Source organism: Antechinus flavipes, chromosome 4 (genome assembly GCF_016432865.1).
Source record: "Antechinus flavipes isolate AdamAnt ecotype Samford, QLD, Australia chromosome 4, AdamAnt_v2, whole genome shotgun sequence".
NCBI lineage: Eukaryota > Metazoa > Chordata > Mammalia > Dasyuromorphia > Dasyuridae > Antechinus > Antechinus flavipes.
Window position 1 is genome coordinate 189,997,620 of NC_067401.1, and position 19,225 is coordinate 190,016,844.

The 19,225-nt window shown below is 39.6% G+C and overlaps 1 protein-coding gene and 1 long non-coding RNA gene across 2 annotated transcripts; one reads left to right on the forward strand and one right to left on the reverse strand.

Moving 5' to 3' along the window:
- Nucleotides 1-429: 429 nt before the first annotated feature.
- ABHD16A (abhydrolase domain containing 16A, phospholipase) lies at nt 430-14,536 on the reverse strand. The gene is made up of 20 exons (XM_051996217.1): nt 14,366-14,536; nt 13,242-13,298; nt 11,995-12,061; nt 11,695-11,781; nt 10,254-10,339; nt 8,376-8,449; nt 8,007-8,129; nt 7,401-7,515; nt 7,225-7,326; nt 4,728-4,791; nt 4,029-4,078; nt 3,427-3,550; nt 2,420-2,524; nt 1,818-1,881; nt 1,654-1,710; nt 1,483-1,545; nt 1,326-1,402; nt 1,147-1,245; nt 952-998; nt 430-766 (listed from the first exon to the last, which is right to left on the reverse strand). The coding sequence occupies exons 1-20, from the start codon at nt 14,495-14,497 to the stop codon at nt 683-685; spliced, it is 1,677 nt and encodes a 558-aa protein (XP_051852177.1). The 5' UTR covers nt 14,498-14,536; the 3' UTR covers nt 430-682.
- Nucleotides 14,537-16,180: 1,644 nt separating this feature from the next.
- On the forward strand, nt 16,181-19,225 carry LOC127559175 (uncharacterized). The gene is made up of 2 exons (XR_007953072.1): nt 16,181-16,396; nt 18,373-19,225. It is a non-coding gene; the product is annotated as an uncharacterized LOC127559175 (long non-coding RNA).

The window sequence follows — 19,225 nt, forward strand, 5'->3', positions numbered from 1 at the left end:
CAGGAAAGAGTTACAGAGAGAAAACATAAAATAAAAAAAAAAAAAAAGGTCCTACCACTGGGGGGGAGAAGTCAATGCTGAACCCTCTTGGGCTGGTTTAAGAAATATAAATTTGATCAGATAAATTTGCTTATTGTAATGTATAGAGAGCCCAAAGGCAGAGAAACAAAAGTGAGAGTCAAGTATAGGCAAAAGGTAATGAGGGGATTAGAGAAAAGATGGGACTGATAGTGGTGAACTGGATGTTAGCAGAGGAATAAGAGGTAACCATTTTCAAGACTATAAGCTTGAGAGGACAAAAGAGATGAGTGGTTGAACAGAGAAGAAAAGATCCATCAGGAGTCATCCCTAAGGCCCAGTATCCTCTGGAACCTAGACTCCCTCACCTTAAGACCCCAATTTTCACCACCACAAACTCAGCCAGCCAGATAAAAAAAATACCTTTTATTATTATGAATAATCTGTGATCATTTAAACCTTTAAAGGAGGAGGAAGGAGAATGTAGAAAGATAGGGGAGGCCAAAGTCATGCTGTGGAAGGGGGTGGGGAAAAAAGGAGGATGGACAATCCTTCTATTCCCCCAAAACAATAGACTACGTGAACATGAAGCATCACAGAGAAAAGGATTCCCCACTCATTATACCTTTCCCCCCAAAAAGCTATCCCCCCCTTTCAGGCTCTTCTAGAGCTTCCAAGGTATCTGGAATTCATGGGGAGGAAGTGGGGTACAGTGTGTGGCCTCAAAGTTGTGTAAATGTTTCCGAGCCTGAAAGAGAGCCAAATATGAAGAAAAAAATTAAGATAATAGGTCAAAGAGTAAAAACATTTGAAAGATTTTCTCTCTCTTTCCCCAAACGTCTTCTCTTAGGCATTCCCTAACCATTTCCCTGGGAATATCTTGATCACCCTTCATATCTAGACTCAAAGAGAGGGAAATCAAACAAAACTCACCAAAAACAAGGCTAGCTGCCGCTGCCCATCTTCACTAATGTCATCACCTGAAAAAAAAAGCAGCTAATCAAATATAGTGCATTCCCTTCCCTATCCCCTGAACTACTCAGCCTAAAATTTTTAGCCAGAGTTCCCCCTTTCATCTCTTAAATCTTCCTCCCAGAATATGAACTTCTAAAAGTCCCCAAGCCTTACCAACACTCCAGGGGAAGTCACCCCCATGTTCTGTCTGATAGGATCGAAGAACAGACACACACCAATCTTCATCCACTTCCCAGCGGCTATACACAGAGGCTAGGGCAAATAGGACACAATCAGAACCATAGTTCAGCAGGAGCTATCCTTAGTCCTCATCCTAGCCCCCTTCCTCTCACCTTCCTCTAGCTGGGAGGAAGCCTCCAACCACTGTCTCACCACTCGAAGACTCTCCTCCCCCATTATCTTGGGGTACCTAAGAGAGAGGGTTGAAGTCAAGACTTCTTCTCTTTCCTTTCCCCACTCTTACTTTCAACGCTTCTCCCCACCTCTCACCGGTGTTGCAGAAGTTTCAACAGAAGGTTATTGCCACGGTTGGACATAATATCATCAGGGACCCTGGATATTAGAAGAAAAAAGACTTAAGAGAAGTCCAAATTCCAGGACTCTGAGAAATAGGGATGGAGAAACTGGGGGAAACAGATGTAAGCTGATCTCATGACTCACGTAGTGGTGATGATCTCATCCTTGGTTCTTCGGATCAGTAGCACTGGCCCCTGATATCTGGAGAAACAAGAATACCAGTCCATGGAATCAGAGATCAAAACAAAAACAACTTTCTCTCCTTTTCCACCCCATTAGCCCTGAGGCCCTGTTGGGTTTTCTTTTACCTGCATAACTGCTCAGCATTATTCAGATTAAGGTGCTGTCTCACAGTTCGAGTCACAAGGGTTTCTGGAATAGGAGAAAGGAAAGGAAATCATTAAAACCACAAGAATATCTCAAATTACCCCTCCATGATAGCAGTCTTGTGCCTACATAAGAAAGGGATATGGCTATTTCCACTATATTTCAGAAATCTATTATTTCATCAGTGTGGTAACTTCCTCCATCAAGCCTGATCCCGACCACGCCATGGTACATTATCTTCATGAGTTTGCTGGGGTAAAAAAAAAAAAAAAAAAAAAAATTCCCCAATAGCTAATCTTTTGGAGAAGGGACTCAGAAATGCTAGCCCCTGAACAATACAGTCTATAGCCATACTTGTTCAGCTTGGCAGTATCTGGCATATCTTGATGAGGAATAGAAAGAGGACTCCATATATGAAGATGGAATCAGAATTCTCAGAGCCCTCTTTGGGAATTGTATTGCCCTGTTTGTCAGCAACTCTACAGCAGTTTCCCCAGACCTTCCTCATCAGAGATTTGCCCCTTTCAAAGGACATCCCATTTTCCCACCCTCCCCCCAGCCCTCTCCATGGGTCCCCACTCACTCCAGCTGTCAGGCATAACCTTTAGGGCCAAAGGTATCAAGTCATCAAAGGAGGCATCTAGTATCAGGGCACTGATATCTGGATAGGACATGGCAGCCCATGTGGCTGGATGAGGGAAGAGGAGGCACAATCAGGATAGGAACTAAAGCCTTCCAACTCCTATTAAAGCCCACCCCTTCAGTCCCATACTCTGTGCTATTCACTTCATTTTAGATTCTTAGTCTCTCTTCCTATTCCTAATCTCCAAGTTTTAATTACTAAGATATATTATTTCAGGAGAAAGTAGGATTTCAATTAAATTTGTCTTCATCATTAAGGTTATATACATAGGAATACATAGGATACTCCTCATTCTTAAGTGTTAATATTCTCCTAGTTTCTTTCCTATCTCAGTAATACTCTGAGTGAGCAAAGTCACAAAATGATGGGGATAAAAGAGAATGATAAAGAATATGGGAATATGGATGTATCCCATTCTTCTAGCCTCATAAGTAATCCATCCAATTCTCTCTATCCCTGTCCTCAAACCATAGCACAGGAGCAGTTAGACAGCAAAATAGATAGAATACTTTCTCTGAAGTCAAGGGGACCTGAGATCAAATCAGGATTCAGATACTTAACACTTACTAGTTTATTAATCCTAGGGGAGTCACAATCCCAATTGTCTTACCAAAAACAAACAAAACCATAGCACAATTCTGAATCCATTGCTGTGAGAAAGTATTCATTGCCTAATTTCCTACTGAATCCCCACCCTCCCCTTCCTAACTGTAATCTTAAGCAAGTCATTTCTTCTGCTCCAGAATTTGGTTTCCACTTTTATCAAATGAAAAATTAGGACAAGAATGATCTTCATTGTCTTTTCTACTCTAATTTCCAATGCTCTATAAGGAGATATTAGCTGAGTAGTAGGTGAAAAGCAAAGTGAGAAAGCTCAGGGAGACCACCTTGGGTAGGGATAGAAGCAAAGGCTATATAATACATTTCGGGCATGGGGAGATATATACCAGTAAAACCCCCAATGGACCAAGCATAGAGGATGATGTCCTCTGGCTGGAAGTTGAGACGATGGATAGCATATTGGATCACCACATCCATGGCATTGGCTTCATTCTGAGGGAATGGCACTCCCTACAGGAGCAAAGTAAAGATTAAATGTTCCTGCAGCACCAAAGGTTATACACCTCCAACTAAAAACAGGTCCTTCCTTCCTGAAACTTCCAAAACCTTCCCAAACCAGTGAAAATATTCCCAGAGCCTACTATTGACAGAGTGGATGTAGAGAAAAAAAATGGTGGAAAAGGTAGTTCCTCTAATTAATGATATCCTTTCCCTATCTTCTTATAAAGGATATTCCCAATCTATTTGGAATATAGAAAGAGCAGGTATCTAAAAGCAGAAAAAAAAGTCCAAAATTTCTATCTCCATAAGTCCCCACCTCCCAACAACTGGACTTCCCAGGCAAACCCAATTAGGTGGGAGATTACACAAAGGGGAAAGTCCAGGGCGATAGTACAGAGATCTACAACCTCCCTCTCCCATGGGAGAATGGAAATTTTTTACACCAATCTGAGAACTGGGAGGCAAAGGACTAAAGAAAGGCTCTCACCGTGCTGCCAGCAAAGCCAGGATGATTCCAACCCAGGACCGAATATCCTGCTGTAATACAGGGTTGGGGGAAAAGGGATGGAGAGGGAGGAAGACAGTGATCTGAACTCAGTGATCTCAGAATCCTGAGATCTCATGTCCTGAAAATTACAAAGGAATGGAACACCTTCTTGGGAGAGGGAAAAGAGACAAAGGAAGTATAGTAAAAACTTATCAGAGAGTTCTAAACACTCCAAAATTTAAAGATAAATTCTTCCAACATATTCTAACACAAAGCAGGAAGACTGTATCAAGGGCTAAGAAGAGGCAGGGAGGAAAAAGAAGGGGGAGCTGAGGACAGATGAAAGAAACTACTTAACACCTCTTCCTACCTCAGATACTCAGGAGCATTTACTTAACAGAGGGACACTGTAATGAGGGGAATATCAAGAAAGTGAAAGTTAGGAGTACATTTATACCAAGGAAAGGGATATATATGTTATCATAGGAGAGATAAATTATACCAAAAGGGAGCTAAGGAAGGGTGGCATGTGGAGGAAAAGGAGTCTTACCAAGGGGGTTAAAGAGGTCTCAGAAGGTAAAAAATGTTAAGTACACAAGGAAGGAAGGAGCCATATGAACTGAGAAAGAAAGGGGACTTGGATTAGACCAATGAACAAAAATAAATAGAGGTAACAAAGGGATAGTTTAGAGGTCTCACCTTCCAGAGGAGTAGAAAGACAGCCAACCTCATAGAATCCAGCATTCCCCTCACAGCAGATTACCTAAGGGAGGAAGGAATCTTGTCTGAGAGAGACATTTCCCCTAGTGCTCTCAAGCGAGAAGGGCATAACTAAGAGTCAGTTGAAGTGATTGGATTAGATTCTTCAGAGAGAAACAAGGAGGCCACATTGGAATTCTCCTTTAAGAAAATGACTATATATGGTGCACAAAACTAAAATGCAAAGTAGATTTGCATGTCCCTCTAGCTCCTTCGAGAATTTTTTTAACAGCAAAAATTTAGTCATTAAACCACATAGCCCTAAATAAAGATAGCTCTCTATTGCTTTTTCCCCTCAAAGGTCTTTCAGTCGTTGTTGCCTGTTTTACTAGTAGGAATAATTATTTCTCAGAACACTCCCAAGAAATTCAACACTTCTTGAAAGTAGTCCCTGACTAATCCTAATCTGAAGCAGACCACTGGCTTGTTTTCTATTAATTTACCACAAAACATATTGTTTAAATTATGATGTAGAACTACTTGGCCAGCAGAAGGTTGTAGCAAGAAAATGAAGCTAGAAGAAAGATACCCAGGGTTTGAGTCCTGATTCAAAACCTATTAGCTAGTGAAATGAACAGAACCACATCATTATACATGGCAACAAGAAAACTATATGATTGGACATGGCTCTCTTCAACAATGAGTTGATTTAAACCAGTTCCAATTGTTCAGTGATGAAAAGAGTCATCTACACCCAGAGAGAGGACTATGGAAACTGAGCGTGGACCACAACATAGCATTTTCACTCTTTCTGTTATTGTTTGCTTGCTTTTTGTTTTCCTCCTCAGGTTTTTTTTTTCCTTTTTAGATAATTATATAAATACGTATACATATTTTAGATTTAACATATAATTTAACGTATTTAACATGTATTGGACTACCTGCCATCTAGGAGAGGGGATGGGGAGAAAGAAGGGAAAATTTGGAACAGAAGGTTTTGCGAGGGTCAGTGTTGAAAAAATTACCCATGAATATGTTTTGTAAATAAAAAAAAAGTTTTTGTAAAATAAAAATTATTAAAAAAATAAAACAACCTGTGACCTCCAACAAGTACCTAGACCTTTGGGTACGCTTCCTCTCTTATACTAAATTGGATGCAAAAACCTTTCCAGTTCTGATAGTCTACAAAATACTGATGCTTTTGGATCAAGGAAAGTAGTACAAACTGGTACTCCCTGCTATTGGGAAAGTTAAGTCTGGTGTATCCTTTGATCTAGGAAATACTAAGATACTACATTTGACACTATCAGTATCTGTACTAAATAATAACTAAAATTGAATGTGGTAATAATAGCAGCAGCTAATATTTATACAGTTCTTTAAAGTTTGCAAATCCCTTTTCAAATATTCGATCCTCATCATAACCCTGTGAGGGAGGTGCTATTTTATTATCCTCATTTACAAAGGAAGCAAACATCTCTTAAGTGACTTGCCCAGGGTCACACAACAACTAGGTACCTAGTCTGAGCCTGATTTGAACTCAGGTCTTCCTGAGTCTAAGTATAGTGCTTTATATGATCTCAATTGTCAATTTGACATTGTGTGGTGGAGGATAGGATATTAGAGGAACTACTAAGCTGCCTAAGAACCAGCCCAGGTCAAAAATAAAGCCAGATAAAGCTCCCCTGACATTCAGCAGTGGGACTGGGCTCATGAGAGACCACTACACTTCTAGCTCTGGCAAGATATGCAGACCCAGTCTCAAAAACAAAGAAATAAATGTATGCTTTTGTCCTCTAGTCTCCTCAAGACTAGGGATACTCTTTATTTTCTACTGCCATCGCCTAAGGACCCAGCATCTATTAATGGAGGAGCTGCCTACTCCATATTTGTTAGAAAGCAATGTCTACACTATAGTGTATTTCTAGAAGTATGGGATCATATATTTAAAGCTAGAAGAGACCTTAGAAATTACTAAATTCCACCAGTCCACTGCAGATTAGGAAACTCAGGCCTAGAAGGATTTATAATAGTTATAATGAATTTCAAGCCATGAGCTTGAGCTACTGATTCACATTTGCACCATGTTGTCCCCCTCAAGATAAGTTTCTGCACCTTGCAATTAATATTCATCCACTGGTTTTTCTATATTAAGGAACCTTTAGTCAGGGGAGGGTTTTTAAAGGACAGAAGCAAAGCAGAAATCTATTTCCCTTTGCTTCTCTCTGAAGATTGCTCTTGTTCTGATTAGAATCAGCTGTATAAGTTAAGTTATTCCCAGTTAAGCATTCTCGGACCTAATTTCTGTGCCAGAGTAGAGCAGTTTTTGTCTGGATCAGGCATTTCTAATAACTTATAAAGCTGATAAGAATCAAAACAAGGATGTGAATAAAAGTCATTAAGTTTAGCCTCCTAATTTTACAGATGAAACTCTCTATTACAACTGTATCAACATCTAATTTTTAAAAAACTCTCTTATCCTCCAATTTCAACTCACCAGCTTCTGTCCTTGCGATTCTGACATGCCTCTCCGGTCAATGAACATGGTATCAATCTCATTACCATCACAGGCTACCAGTTTGGCTCGTCGACCATTAAACTGAAAAACAAAAAGGAAATGGGTTAATTTTAGAGAGCCAGTGAGTAAAGAGGGGCAGGTCAAGAGTGTCTCACCTCTTCTACCAGTCGAGCTTGGCCCTGCAGCAGCATGGGCATCAGGGCTTTTTGCAGCAAATACACAGAACCAGGATACAGCATCCGGCGTCCCAGGGTATGTGCAACCAAAAAACTATGAAAAAACATGGCATTAATCTTACAGGAAGCACTCAGAACCCTGATTCTGAACACAACAAACTCCTAATCATTAGCAAGCTATAACCCTCCATGTAACAACTTGGAAAAGTTTAGCCTGTCAAGTGTCAAAGCAACCTCTAGTATCAAATACAGTAACCCTGTCAGCATTCTTCCAAATCCACCAAATGTAAACCCAAATTGATAAACAAAAAGCATCCCTCTTCAAATCCCATCCTTTCCATGAATTTCACAGCATACTTACTAAACAATCATATAATCTAGAATTACCTATCTTGTTCAAAACTAGCAGACTTATCACAACTCTAGCACTTCCTCCCACTACATAAGCCTGTTAAAAAACTAAGGAGTAATTCACTCACAGAAGTTTACTCCACACACATAAAATGAGGGAACTGAGTTAGATCTCAAAATTTTCTGATTCTAGATTTTCCCCTCAACAGAGAATCTCACTTCCCAATCCTCTACCTGGCAATCTGACAGGGAAGCTTCTTAACCCGGTTGAGGAAATTATCAGCTGTTCCCCGATGTAGTGGTTCAGTTCGAAGCAGAGATACTCCTTTGTGGGAGAGACCATGTTGGGTATCCTTCCTGAAGGCAAGAGACATGGGAGGGAAGACACCAACAGGGTTGGAACCAAGGACAAAGATGCCTGAGTCCCTAATAGAAATGGTATCTGAGAAAGGGACATGCTAAGCAATGGCTGAGGAGGAAGGAAAGAATGGGATGAAATGAAGAGGTAGCAGAGTACAGAGATATGTAAGGAAAAAATGGCTGAATCCCTAAAAGGTAGGACAAACACGATTAAAAGAAAGGACAGGAGAGCAGGGGACTCACCAGCTGCTGGGTTCTTTCCAGTGGAAGTCAACAGGCCAGCTCTTAAAGTCAAAATTGTAAACAGATAATTGTTTCTATGTTTTCAGGGAAGGAAAAAAAGGGGAAGAAAATAAGTATACCCATCATTAATACTCTCTAAATTGAATATCATGTAGGCATCAAACACATTATGTTCAAAACCAAACTTATTATTATTCCCTCTTCCACTCCACCCTGATTGTATAATACTATTCTCTCAATAATATCTCTATATACTGTTGCCTCTGAAATCAGATTTAAGCTCTTCTGTTTCAATCTGATTATATATTGCCTTTCTTACATTCTAATGTCTAGGCAAGTTGTTTTTCTAGATGTTCCTCACTTTCCCTCCTATCTGTGCCTTTGCACTAGTTGTCTTTGATTCCTCCATGTTTGGAATACACTCACACCTAACCTCTATCACTGAAAATTATTCATTTCCCTAAAAACAATTAAGGGACAGCTTCTACATGATAGTCTTCCCTAATCTATTAGCTGTTAGTAACCCTAATTCTAAAAGAAATTTACTTATTTGTCTTGCATGTAGGAGAAGGGATGAAAAAGTAAAGAGATGGAAGACATACATAGTAATCATAACTGTAAAAGGATAAGATGAATTCATCCATAAAACAAAAGTAGATAGCAAAATGTATTAGAAACCAGAATCCAACAATATGCTGGACTTAAACACACTTGAAACAAAAAAATACATACACAAGTTAAAAATAAAGGGCTAGAGCAAAATCTAACATGCTTCAGCTGAAGTAAAAAAAGGCAGGGGTAGTAATCATGATCTCAGAGAAAGCAAAAGCAACAATAGATTTAATTAAAAGAGGATCAAGGGAACTACCAGACTAAGAGATAAAAATGATTATCAACAAATTTTTATTTCAAGTCTCTCTGATAAAGGTCTAATTTCTCAAATATATACTGAATATAGAACTGAGTCAAATTTATAAAAATTAGAGCCATTAAGGATATAGGCAGTTTTCAGAAAAAAACAAAAAACAAAAAACAACTAAAGCTATCTATAATCATAAGAAAAAATGCCCTAAATCATCACTAATTAAAGAAATGCAAAATAAACAGATCATCTGCGGTACCACTTTAATCCTATCAGAAATGACAAATACTAGAGGGGACAAAGGCAAGAATAGGTATACTGATGAACTGTTGGTGGTGTTATGAACTGGTCCAACCGTTCTGGAGAACAGTTGGCAATTATGCCCAGTAGGTTGTAAAATTGAACAATACCATTACTAGGTCTGTATTTCAAAAGTATCAAAGAAAAAGGAAAAGGACCGATAAAAAAAATTTTTTTTTAGTAACTCTTTTTGTGTAGCAAAGAACTGGATGCCCACCAATTGAGGAATGGCTAAAAAAGTTATGATAGAATTATGCTATAATAATCAAAATAGATTCAGAAAAACCTGGGAAGAATTATATGAACTAATGTAAAGCCACTCTCATGAGTGGCTGCTATACTTCCTGCCTGGGCACAGAAAGGAGTTGAAAGAGATAAGAAAGGAAAAAGAGACCTGGGGAAGTAAAAGGGGAATGAAGAAAGAAAAGGAGGGAGGAAGAAAAGAAGGAAGAAAGGAAGGAAGAAGAAAGGGAGGGGCAGGATGAGACAGCTATATATTGCATTGTGCCATTCCAGCATCATGGTATAAAGGAAAGAGCAAGGAAAGAGTTAGGAAACATGATGCTTTACTAGTGTGAGATCAAAATCTCACATCTTGAGTAAGTCCATCAGTCCCTCTAGGTTTATTAAATTCCATATCATATAAAATGCATTATGTGATCTCTGAAGTCTCTTCTAGCTCTCCCTTTCCTCTTACCTGTCACCTAAGACCATACCTTATTCTCTGGGGAGTTATTCCTATGAGTCTCTTCCAAAATGGTGATGAACTGAATGTAGTGAGGATTGGTCCACCGGCCAATGCCTGAATGAATGTACCAAAAAAATCTATTAGTTTAGGAGATAAGACTCCTAGATTTTGGAAATGGGAAATGAAGCTATAAAGAGAGAAAGCCAAAGTAGAAAAGGTATTACATGGAAATTCAAGAATTTCAAGATAAAAGCTCTGATTCAAAGGAAAATAAAGAGGAGCTGACCTTAGTTTACCTTCCAGTTCTTTAGAGATCTTGTATCCTCAAGGACTTCCTTCTTCCTGGATTCTTCAATCTCTCCACCTCTAACATGCTCTAGCCTCCCCAATCTTAATGATCCATGTAGCCCTAATCTATATGTTAGTTTTCTTCTTCCTTTCATTGCCAAATTTCTTCAACTTTACTACTAAAAAATTTGATTTTTCTATTTCTGTTTATGAGATTACCATTATTTTAGTCACAGTATCAAAAACTCTTTAGTACCTTTTTTTTTTTGCTTATTTTTTGTAATAGCCTTTTATTTTTCAAAATATATACAAAGACAGTTTTCAGTATTTACCCTTGCAAACCTTGTGCTCCATGTTTTCCTCCCTTTCCCCCAGGTCCCTCCCTCCCCTAGGTAGCAAGTAATCCAATATAGATTAAACATGTGCAATTCTTCTAAACATATTTCCACCTTTATCAAACTGCACAAAGAAAAATCAGATCAAAAAGGGAAAAAAAATGCCTCTTTCTCTCATAGTTTTATGCATCTTCCCTTTGAAACCATCTCTTACTTTCATCCATCTCTTTCTTTTCCAGAACATTAATTCAAGTCTATATCACCCCATCCCAAGATCATTATGACAATCTCCTAACTCAATCTTATTCTTCTCTAATCCAGCATATTAATCTTCAGAAAGCATCACTTTTATCGTTTACCTGGTCGGCTGAATAAATTCCAATTTAGAATTTCAAAGCCTTCTTTGAATCTAGTCTAATCTCAAACTACCTTTCCAGGCCTTATTTCACACCACTTCCCTAAAAACACTTTAATCAAACTAGTTTCCTCAATGTCTCCTAAATTATTTGCTAGGCCACCTCCATGCTCACATCATATTTTTTTCAGGAATATAATGTCTTCCTCTATTCTTTCCACTAATCTAGGTCCTGTCCACCCAGCTCAAATTCTACCTTTTTGGGGAATTTCTCTAACCAATACATTCATCATCCAAACCATTCATTGCCATTTATCACAAGCTACTTTTTATATTTATCTTTCATTCAACTATGTTTTATCTCCCCAATGAAACTCTAAATTCTACAAGGAAAGAATCTTACTTTGTGCTTTCTACATTTCCCCAAGCCCAGCACAAGAAGTGATTAATAAATATCTGCATATTGAATTTGCCTATTTTGGTTTGCTCACCTCGAAGACAGGCCACACCTGCTAGAAGCAATAGCAATGTCCCTGCATAATGAGAGAAGGGCACCACCTTTGACATACACAAGTAACCTGAAAAGAGAAAAAGCTGAGTTCAAGCTCTGCCTTCATCAGTTGCTCCTCCCCTCTATTCTAAGGCTAATTTGGGGCATTTGCTGGTCCTTCTGGGGAGCATTTGCTATACCTACTAACAGAAGAGGAACCCTTCTCCTGAGACAAGATTCTCCTTTACATCAAAATTCACACTATTCAAAATCCCACCCAATCATTTAACTCCACACTGACCTTTTCTGTACAAGTAGAAGAAAGCCAAGGGGGAGGAATAATAAGAGATGGACCAGAGAACTGAGGCCTGTGGTAGGAAAATGGACAAATAGACAGTCAATTTTTTCCTCTTGCTTTGACTGCTCCCCCATTTCCAACACTGGATTCTGACCAATCTGGAGAAAGCCAAGCATTCCATAGTGGCATGAAAAGTTATTTGGAACAACCACATTAAGGGGAGGAGGAGTTTAAGGAAAGTATGTTCCATTCTGCCAAAATTCACTCTTCCAAGTGTGATTAATAATGGTGATAAGAAGACTGGAAGTGCTGTGCAAACTATCATACAGGGAAGTCAAAGAATAAAGGGAAAGGAAAATTAAGATATACATGGGAGAAAAGGCAACAGAGAAGTGATTTGGAGGGGTGGGGGGAAAAATAGGAGGGGAAATGCACTTTTCCCCAAGTCAGCCAAGCCTCAAGAATATGATCTGTATGTCTGACAATTAACTTGTTTTCTTTAATCAGGTTACATAAGTAGTAAATTTCTAGGACTGAACTTTGCACAGTGCTTACTTCTTAGCTTCTCCAGGAAGCCTAACTAATTATATCATCCTATTTGATCTGCACAACACTCCTATAAGGTGGGTGCTATTATTTTTCCCATTTTATAGATGGGGAAACTAAGGCAGAAAAGGGTTGAGTGACTTGTAACACAGTTTAAGGAGTGCCCAATGATTTTAATTTAAGTCTTCCTGACTTAAGGCTCAGCCCTTTATCCACTGTATCATGCATCTGTCATGATCAATACTGCTTATGAATACTGATACAATAAGAAACTTCCTCAGGTACACATCTAAAAAAAATAATATCTTTTCAAACTTAAAAGGTATATAGTCCCTCTTTTTATACAATTTGTCTGAATGTTTTACATCACTGCTTCTTGGTATGTTCTGGTCCCCAAATGACAGTATAAAAAATGTTGACATGAAAACTAGTGGAGAGAAGAGCTCTCACCAAAGCAAAGAAAGCCTGGTTGCTTGAGATGTCTTTGGAAATGTAGTATTTGTACTTAGTACCCGGGGAAGGTCCCTGTTTTCATGACTTGTACTGTCTCAGAGGAAGATGTATGGCATAACAGAAGGGAAGAAAGAATTCCTCAGCTGAGACTCAAAACCCTTTGCTCAGAACCTAATCAGTCTTCTACACTGGGAAGGGGAACATAAAAATGACCAAGTCTGGGGAGGGAAGAGTGCAGAGGACCAACTCACCAAAGCCAGGATGCTGTCAGCATGCTTCTCTAGGGCCCTGGGCTGATAATAGGACTCCTGGAAAAAACAAAAAAACCCAAAAAACCCAGCCCTGTCCAGTCAGGGTTTCTTTTTAGAGTCTCCCCTATCTTCCCATTCCCACGCCTCTGGGTGCTCGGATCTCCTTCGGTCTTCTAAGCAAAAAAGTACCTTCTCTAGATTGGGGTCTCCTCTCTCCCAGAGAGGACCCCCTTAAGATCTGGCTCTCCCACTCCATCTCTCCAACTATTACTCCAAGGAAAATCCAAAGAACTAAAGACTATGGAAGAAAGCAATGAATGACTTTTGTCCTCCTTTCACAACTCCCTTCTTGGGAATGGATGAAACCAAGGTGGGGGTGGGGGTGGGGTGGGAAGGAGACCCAGGAGAAGGAAGGGGTCTTTTATGAAGAAAGAATAAACTGGGAAAGCCTGAAAATATGGGAGAAATTAGAAAAAGGGAATGGGGAGTTTGTGCCAGTGGACATAATTAGTAGATATAAAATGTCTCCTGCTTCTAAAAATAGAATTGCCCCGTGGGGCTCTCCAGGTCTGGCAGAATGGGAAGGAGGTAAGGGTAAAACCATCACTTCGTGGGGCGGGGAACGATCGGATAAGTAGATGGGAAGTCATTATGAGAAGGAAATTAAGAGCCAAATATAGGTAAAACACACGGAGAGAAAAGGACAAAGCGATAGTTCGAACTGAGACATAGGGAGTTTAATGGCAAACACCATTAAGAACACACCCTTTCTAATAGCATCTGCGCTTCGGCATGAACCATGAGAACATACACGGGTAGGGTGGCGTGCCGTACCAGGAGTGGGGAGCGGGGGAAAGAGGAGAGGGGAGTAAGATTAAAAAAAGCAAACGAGATAAATGAGAAACTAGGAAGGTGTAAACACAATGGAGGGAAAGGAAAAAAAGCTCACACCCACAAGCACTTAAATTACACCGGAAAGATCCAGATGATCAGTATTTGTGGGGAAATAGGCAGACTAATACTCTCCCCCTAATTCCAATTATGGGTGCTTCCGGGGAGCTAAAGTAGCAACGGGTTTGGACCATACCATGACTCCAGATGGGGGAGAGAAGAACAAGACTCACCCAGGACTCAGTCGGAGAGGTGGCGACGGCAGCCGGTGTCCCGGGAACGCTAGATTGGGTTCTTCCCGAGTCCCTCTCTCGATAGATCCGGTAGAGCCGGGGGCCTAAGACGCAGCTTAGCAGCTTCGCCATCACCCCGGTTCCAGCCGCGGCTCCCTCAGCGGCAAATTTCCCCCCCACCCCCCCAACCCCGTCAAATCGCCCCGCCTTCTCTCTAGCCTCTTGGGTCATGCGTGATTCCTTACGTCATCACGTATAGTGCCGGCATCTTCCTTAAACTCTTAGTCCAGACTTAAATCAGTTTTGGGAAGCATTTAGCGCTACCTGGTCTTTCTTGGAAGAGCTGACAGGTGGGGAAGAAGGATTTAAGAAGACTGGACTAGGCGGCCTGGATGTAGGCTTGGGGCTATTCAGATTCCGTTGGAAAAGTATTAAACCAGGGGCTGCACAGAGCACTTTACTGTTGGTGCTACAAAATTTAGATTAAGCAGAGTTGTATGCTGAGCACTTTACTTGGAACTGGGGAAGTATCAAAGTTTAGTTAGATCCGTCTGTGTACAGAACTGTTTACGGGGTGCTAGGAAGGAGACAAAATTTAGCTTAAGCCCAATTCTGTGCTGAAAGGATACAAAGTTTACATTAAGTACCTGTTCTCTAGAAAATTCTTCTGCCTCACCTTTTTGGAACCCTCTGGTTTCCATCATCACATATATCAGTGCTTCCCAGAGGTTACAGGGAATATGTGAAACATTTCGAAAATAACAATGGGGGCGGGGCGGGGAGGGGGGGAGTTATGAATTGGAGAAGGAATTCTGAGGCAGCGAAAGCTGGATAGAAAAAATAAAAAGTTATCTGAAATTTTTGTAAGAGATAGATGAAATAATTTCTCTTTACCAAAACCAGATTAGTGAGTTTGGGGAGATAGGAGGGGAAACAGAGACTCAAATACGTGCTAATTGATATTCATAAGTGCCCAAATAGCTTCCAGTTAATGAAGGTACAAACATTTTTGGAATACTCTTGAAAGAATACATCCCATTCATACCACAAGGTTTTAAATTTCACATATAAACTTATCTTTGTAAATAAAGGATTCTCAGTACTGGTCCAAATCCAGTCTAAAGCAGAAAACAAATTGAAATATTAAAATCATATATAGGTATCTCAGAAATCATAAGATACCTTGCTTGACAAAAAACAATGTTGGCATTGTTTTTGTCAACCAAGTTTTATCCTTGTTATGATTTCATAGATTTATTTATAAATAGTCTCGTTATTTATAATAATATGATATAGCTTCTAGGGGAAATATAGCAATAATTTTACAGTCCCCTGACCTTAAGGAGCTTCTGTCATAACAATATCAGTGATTCTAAATCTTTTGGCTTTGGAATCTGTGATCCTGCGTTCTCCACCCCACCCCACCCCCAACATTGAAGTACTATTGTTCTGGCAAAATGTTTGTCAATGATTGTAAAACTCTTCTGGCCTAGAAATATAATAATATTTTTTCCCTTAAACTTCAGGGAAAATAGATTAGTGATCCTGAGACTCTAACCTTAGGATGTTATTGTTCTAACAATTTGTCAATGACTCTAAAATCTACCAGCTTTAGGATAGTTTTAGATCTGCTGGTCAGTGTAAAGGTCAGAGGACAAAGGTCACAGCTCAGTGCAATCAGGAAGTAAACAAGTGGAAATGCTTGACATACCTGGAAGTAATTTCTATAAGCCAAAAGAGGTTATCTTGTGGGTGGTAACTCTGGCCATATTAAAATAGCTTCCCTAACAAGGAGTGTCTCCTTCTCTGATTGGCTATTCAAGTGACCTCATAGGCCCTATTTAAACTGTAAGGAGGAGGAGCTCTTTTCACCTTGGAGCTCTGCAAGAATGCAGGAGGTCAAAGGCTAGGATGTGGACAGGTGAATAAAGATCCTGAGCTTGCATACAACTGTTCTTGAGTGCTTTGTTGTGTTGCAACTGCTGTTCATATGCAACAGTAGCCAGAAACCTCTGAAGACCTCAGAAAGTGGTAAGCTTGGTAAAATTGGTTTAAGACAGTGACCAGAGGTTTCTCTGAGGGCCTGGGAATTAAGAGAGACTAGCAATAGTAAATGCAAAGTTAAGCATTTGCAGGTCATGATTAAGCAAATTCTTGAAATCACTCCTCAGTTCTCCTCTAGGCCATAAAATTAGCATATCAATGAAATGAAGATCTAGCCGAAAGTGTCTCCTTGCTTCTGGTTCTTTGCTAAATTCATTTGGAATTTTGTCCACTTTAATTGGCATTACAATGTCAAATAAATTTTGCCCCTTGACTTGGATATGGTTCAAGCCTGCAAATTCTTTTGAGACACCCCATGACATTTGTCTGTGACCCCAAACTTTTGGGGTCCCTTTCCAACCACAACAATTTGACTCTGCTCTGATGTTAAAAAATGCTACATAAGCTTTTTATGAAAATTAATTTATTTTAAGTCATATATAAAGACATGGCAAATTCATTTTTTCCTCTTATTAAATATAGGGTACAGGAATGCTTACTGAAAGCCAAGGAGTACAGAGGACAAAAAAATGTTGGAAATCTTTATATGAAATTTTTCTTGCTCTCTCTAGCAATCCCTTTCTTCCATAAAACACACACACACACACACATAGACACACACGGTGAGATCTTTGGTAGTTGTGACGAGGTTTTTTTGTTTTTTTTTTTTTTTGAAAATTTAATTTTATTTAATAATAACTTTGTATTGACAGAATCCATGCCAGGATAATTTTTACACAGCATTATCCCTTGCAATCACTTATGTTTCGTTTCCCCCCCCCCCCCCCCCCCTGCCCAAGATGGCAAGCAGTCCTATATATGTTAAATATGTTGCAGTATATCCTAGATACAATACATATTTGCAGAACCGAACAGTTCTCCCGCTGCACAGGGAGAATTGGATTCAGAAGGTAAAAATAACTCAGGAAGAAAATCAAAAATCAAATAGTTGTGACGAGGTTTGAGAACTAGAGTGGGAAATGCCCTCTGATCGGAGTCACAGGTTCAATGTGAAAGAATTTGCAAACCCAAAATCAAAGTGGCAAAAGGGATTTATTGACACTGAGAAGACAATATTTACACCAGTGGGCATAATCCTGGTTGGGACTTCTGCAAGGATAGTTTGACCAACCACTGATTATATGACTACATCTTGGCCTAGGGGCTGGGGAGCAGTTTGAGCTGACTATCAGGCCAAGATCTTCAATTGAATAAAATTACTTAACTGGGAGTGGTTCCGGACTAATCTTCAACTCAATAAAGGGTGAGACTACATCCCTGGCCAAGATTTCCAACTGAGTGAGACCACTTATCTTGATTCCCTGAGGATGGGCCTCTCCCAGAGAAGAATTTGAAATAAAGGAACTTCCCTGAGAAGGGGTAAATTTCAGGGTTCATCTCCCCATAATTTCTCCCCAAAAGATCTCAGTTTATATCACACACATATACACATACTCTTTTCCACTATTAGAAGGTTAAGTTCCTTAAGGATGAGAACAGTGTCCATTTTGTTTTTTTATTCCTAGTATTGGACACAATGATTAGAATGTAATCAATAAATGCTTCTTGCTGATTGAAGGAAAATTGAATACATACCATTATACTTTGTATGGTGATGAAGTTGAAAAAGTTGCAAGGCCTGAGAAGGCTAGCTGGCCTTGGGAATACCACAAACAATGCTGGCCAATAGTATTAATTTAATACTGATTCAGTTGGTTCCTAACTTGTAGAACATAATGATGAGAACTACACTACCCCTACTACTCTGCAATTGTACCTCTATATCATAATATTAGCATATCAACCTAATCTTTGTTTCTTTTTTCTGCAAGATTATCTTCTAGATTCTGCTTCTTACCTAGATTTCCCTTGAATAACCCATTGTCAAGCAGTGCTGTAAATCTTTGCCTTTTAACTTGGAGACTGAGTGTGCAAATTCTTTTTTTTTTTTTTTTTTTGCTTAGGCAATTGGAGTTGTAACTTGCCCAGAATCACACAGCAAAGAAGTATTAAGTGTCTGAGGTCAGATTTGAACTCAGGTCCTCCTGCTTTCAGGATTGATGCTCTATCCATTATGCTGCCCCAGTGTGCAAATTCTTTCACCAAACCTATAACACTGACCAGATGAACCTTAATCTTGTTTCTCCTTAACAACAGGACATTTGAAAAACTATCTCTCCTGATTTGGACACAATGTGAGCGTAACCAAGAACTGAGAAAGATTGGCATTTTTGGATAATGTATCGATCTATTGGCCATCAAGAAGGAAGAGTCCATAACTAAATGGAACTTTAAAAAAGAAATGACCTCCATCTTTCTGGTGCTCTTCTGCCTAGATCCTACCACTGAGGGCAGCCAGGGGTTTTACCATTACTGGTCTTCAGAGTACATGGCCAGCCATTTTCTTGAGAAGAGTCAGGAACCAGAGGAGTGGGAAATAGCAGACAGCCTTATTGCCAATCTGTTACATGTTCAGAACTCTTCTCTTGCCTCTCCGCCTGCCTCTTTATATCCTGTAGCTCTCAGTGCCACATATAAAGCCTAAAGAACTATAGCCAAGTTAAAGCTGGGGAAGGTCTTCTCAGATCTTTGTGCTTATACCTGTGCATGCATCCCCTATCAAGGTATTATGTATAACAACAAACACTCTGAAGACCTCAGCAATAGCAATGGTCAACAATCATAATCTCAGGGACCTGGAAAACAGGCCCTGAGTACATGTACAATGAGATCTGTAAGTATCAACACCAGTCCTGCTTATATCCAATCTTATTCATTGCTATTATCTATCAATTTGATAAATTGACCCTGCATTAA

Excerpts from the sequence above, each read along its gene's own strand:
- ABHD16A (XM_051996217.1), bottom strand. The coding sequence starts at position 14,497 with ATGGCGAAGCTGCTAAGCTGCGTCTTAGGCCCCCGGCTCTACCGGATC. Across the intron at positions 1,403-1,482 it reads TTGAAACTTCTGCAACACCG|GTACCCCAAGATAATGGGGG; the intron begins GTGAGAGGTGGG and ends CCTCTCTCTTAG. Across the intron at positions 999-1,146 it reads TGACTTCCCCTGGAGTGTTG|GTGATGACATTAGTGAAGAT; the intron begins GTAAGGCTTGGG and ends TTTTTTTTTCAG.